Source organism: Sphaeroforma arctica, assembly GCF_001186125.1.
Source record: "Sphaeroforma arctica JP610 unplaced genomic scaffold supercont1.1009, whole genome shotgun sequence".
Taxonomy (NCBI): Eukaryota; class Ichthyosporea; order Ichthyophonida; genus Sphaeroforma; species Sphaeroforma arctica.
Genome location: NW_014039549.1, coordinates 1 through 1,791, shown reverse-complemented (window position 1 = coordinate 1,791; position 1,791 = coordinate 1). Strand labels below are relative to the sequence as shown.

General features: G+C 42.2%; 1 protein-coding gene across 1 annotated transcript in view; it reads right to left on the bottom strand.

Annotated features, from left to right (window-relative positions):
* The window catches only part of SARC_09649 (hypothetical protein), a gene marked incomplete at its 5' end in the record, with an annotated part of 4,431 nt that extends 3,283 nt beyond the window's left edge, over window positions 1-1,148 (bottom strand). The window contains one exon of the mRNA XM_014296327.1: window positions 631-1,148. Coding sequence (XP_014151802.1) covers window positions 631-1,148 — 518 coding nt within the window. The remainder of the gene's footprint in view (window positions 1-630) is intronic.
* Window positions 1,149-1,791: the final 643 nt, after the last annotated feature.

The window sequence follows — 1,791 nt, the reverse complement described above, 5'->3', positions numbered from 1 at the left end:
ATACTATACTATAGCTTACAATGGAAATGTTAATGAAGTATTTTATGTACTGATGGGCAAGTGATATACTATGGCTTCAATGGAAATGTTAATGAAGCTACTTTGTGTACTGATGGGTAAGTGATATACTATGGCTTCATGGAAATGTCAATGAAGTTACTTTATGTACTGATGGGCAAGTGATATACTATGGCTTCATGGAAATGTCAATGAAGTTACTTTATGTACTGATGGGCAAGTGATATACTATGGCTTCATGGAAATGTCAATGAAATTACTTTATGTACTGATGGGTAAGTGATTTACTATGGCTTCATGTAAATATCAATGAAGCTACTTTATGTACTGATGGGCAAGTGATATACTATGGCTTCATGGAAATTTCACTTGAACGCACATGATTAGTGATTTCTGTGCATAAATGTGAAATACCTTCCATACTGCACAATGTCCGAATGCGAGTGTAAGTTGTACATTGAAAGTTCGATATAGGCGGTTTGTATATGGTGCTTGTTCTTGCGCCACGGTACGTTTGTATATACGTAGCTCCTGCCACCTCAGTTAGACACATCCTCATTGTAACATTGTAACTAGGAATGGATGCTAATCAAAACACACACCCTCACATACTATTTCAGCGTCCTCTTCAGATCCGGACACGAGATGGTCTCATAGACATACACGGTCGAACACGAGTTGCTCCGCTTGACCAGCAGACTCTCAGACTTGGCGTTCTCGTCCTCACTGTCGATACGATGTACTGTCACCTGTGTGGCTGCGTTGTTGTGTAGCTCTACGCCTATGTTTGAGCTCCGTGCCACACCCCCATCCACCCGGTACACAGTCGCGTCATCAGGCGCCCCGTAGGTAGCCGTAGTGGCGGTGCCGCTATCAGAGGCCCTGTCCATTGCTCTCTGCCTACCGTCAACTACACTGTCTTTGTGTGCAAATGGGTCTCGGCTGTTGCTGTTGCGTAGTTTCTTGGCGGCGTCTCTGCTGTGTGTGGTATGTGCTGCCAATTGAGTGTGCGAGAGCGCTACACTGTGCGTAGTGTGTCTGCGTTGGCGCTGTTTTTCCTCGCGGTTGCTAATGTTGATGGACAGCAGAAGTGTGCGCCCTGTAGGTACTTCACTGCTGTGTTTCGGCATACCCCGGTCACTGATGTGTTGAATTGTCTGAATTGGGTCGGTAAAATCAGGATTTGTTCAGCTGATGCGTTGTATAGCTTCAGGACGGCTGGGGATGGACAAAATGCTAGTACTGTAGCTCTACTTTATATTTAAGAATATCAAAAATCCATAAACCGGTTAACATTTTCTATCCTCTTTCAAAATCGAGTATTACAACCTTGATTTATATTAGTGAGCTTGCTAGCTCATTGTTACGATGTAAGCTAATCATGCTAGAATATTGTCTGCAAGTTGGAAATATACTTTGGGTCGTGGTGCCGATCTTGTTATAAATGGACTCTTGTGATCACCTAGCATTCAACATACACTGCTCACAGCTTGCTGCAAGTCAGTCAAACTCGATCAGGGCTATTCAAAAAATGACCTCGATTATGGTCTCGCAAAATATTCAAATAAAAAACAGCTCACATCCACATAGTATGTGATATGACTTGCGTTAGTAGTGGATGCCAAAATATAATAAATAATGCTACAATCACGAAGAGAGACATTTGAGCATTTGAGAATATATCGCTGAATCGATATGACTACACGGCGAGCTGGTCACTCTCAATAGCACCAATACGCAGATGCAAGTAAATTATATTTTAATATATATATA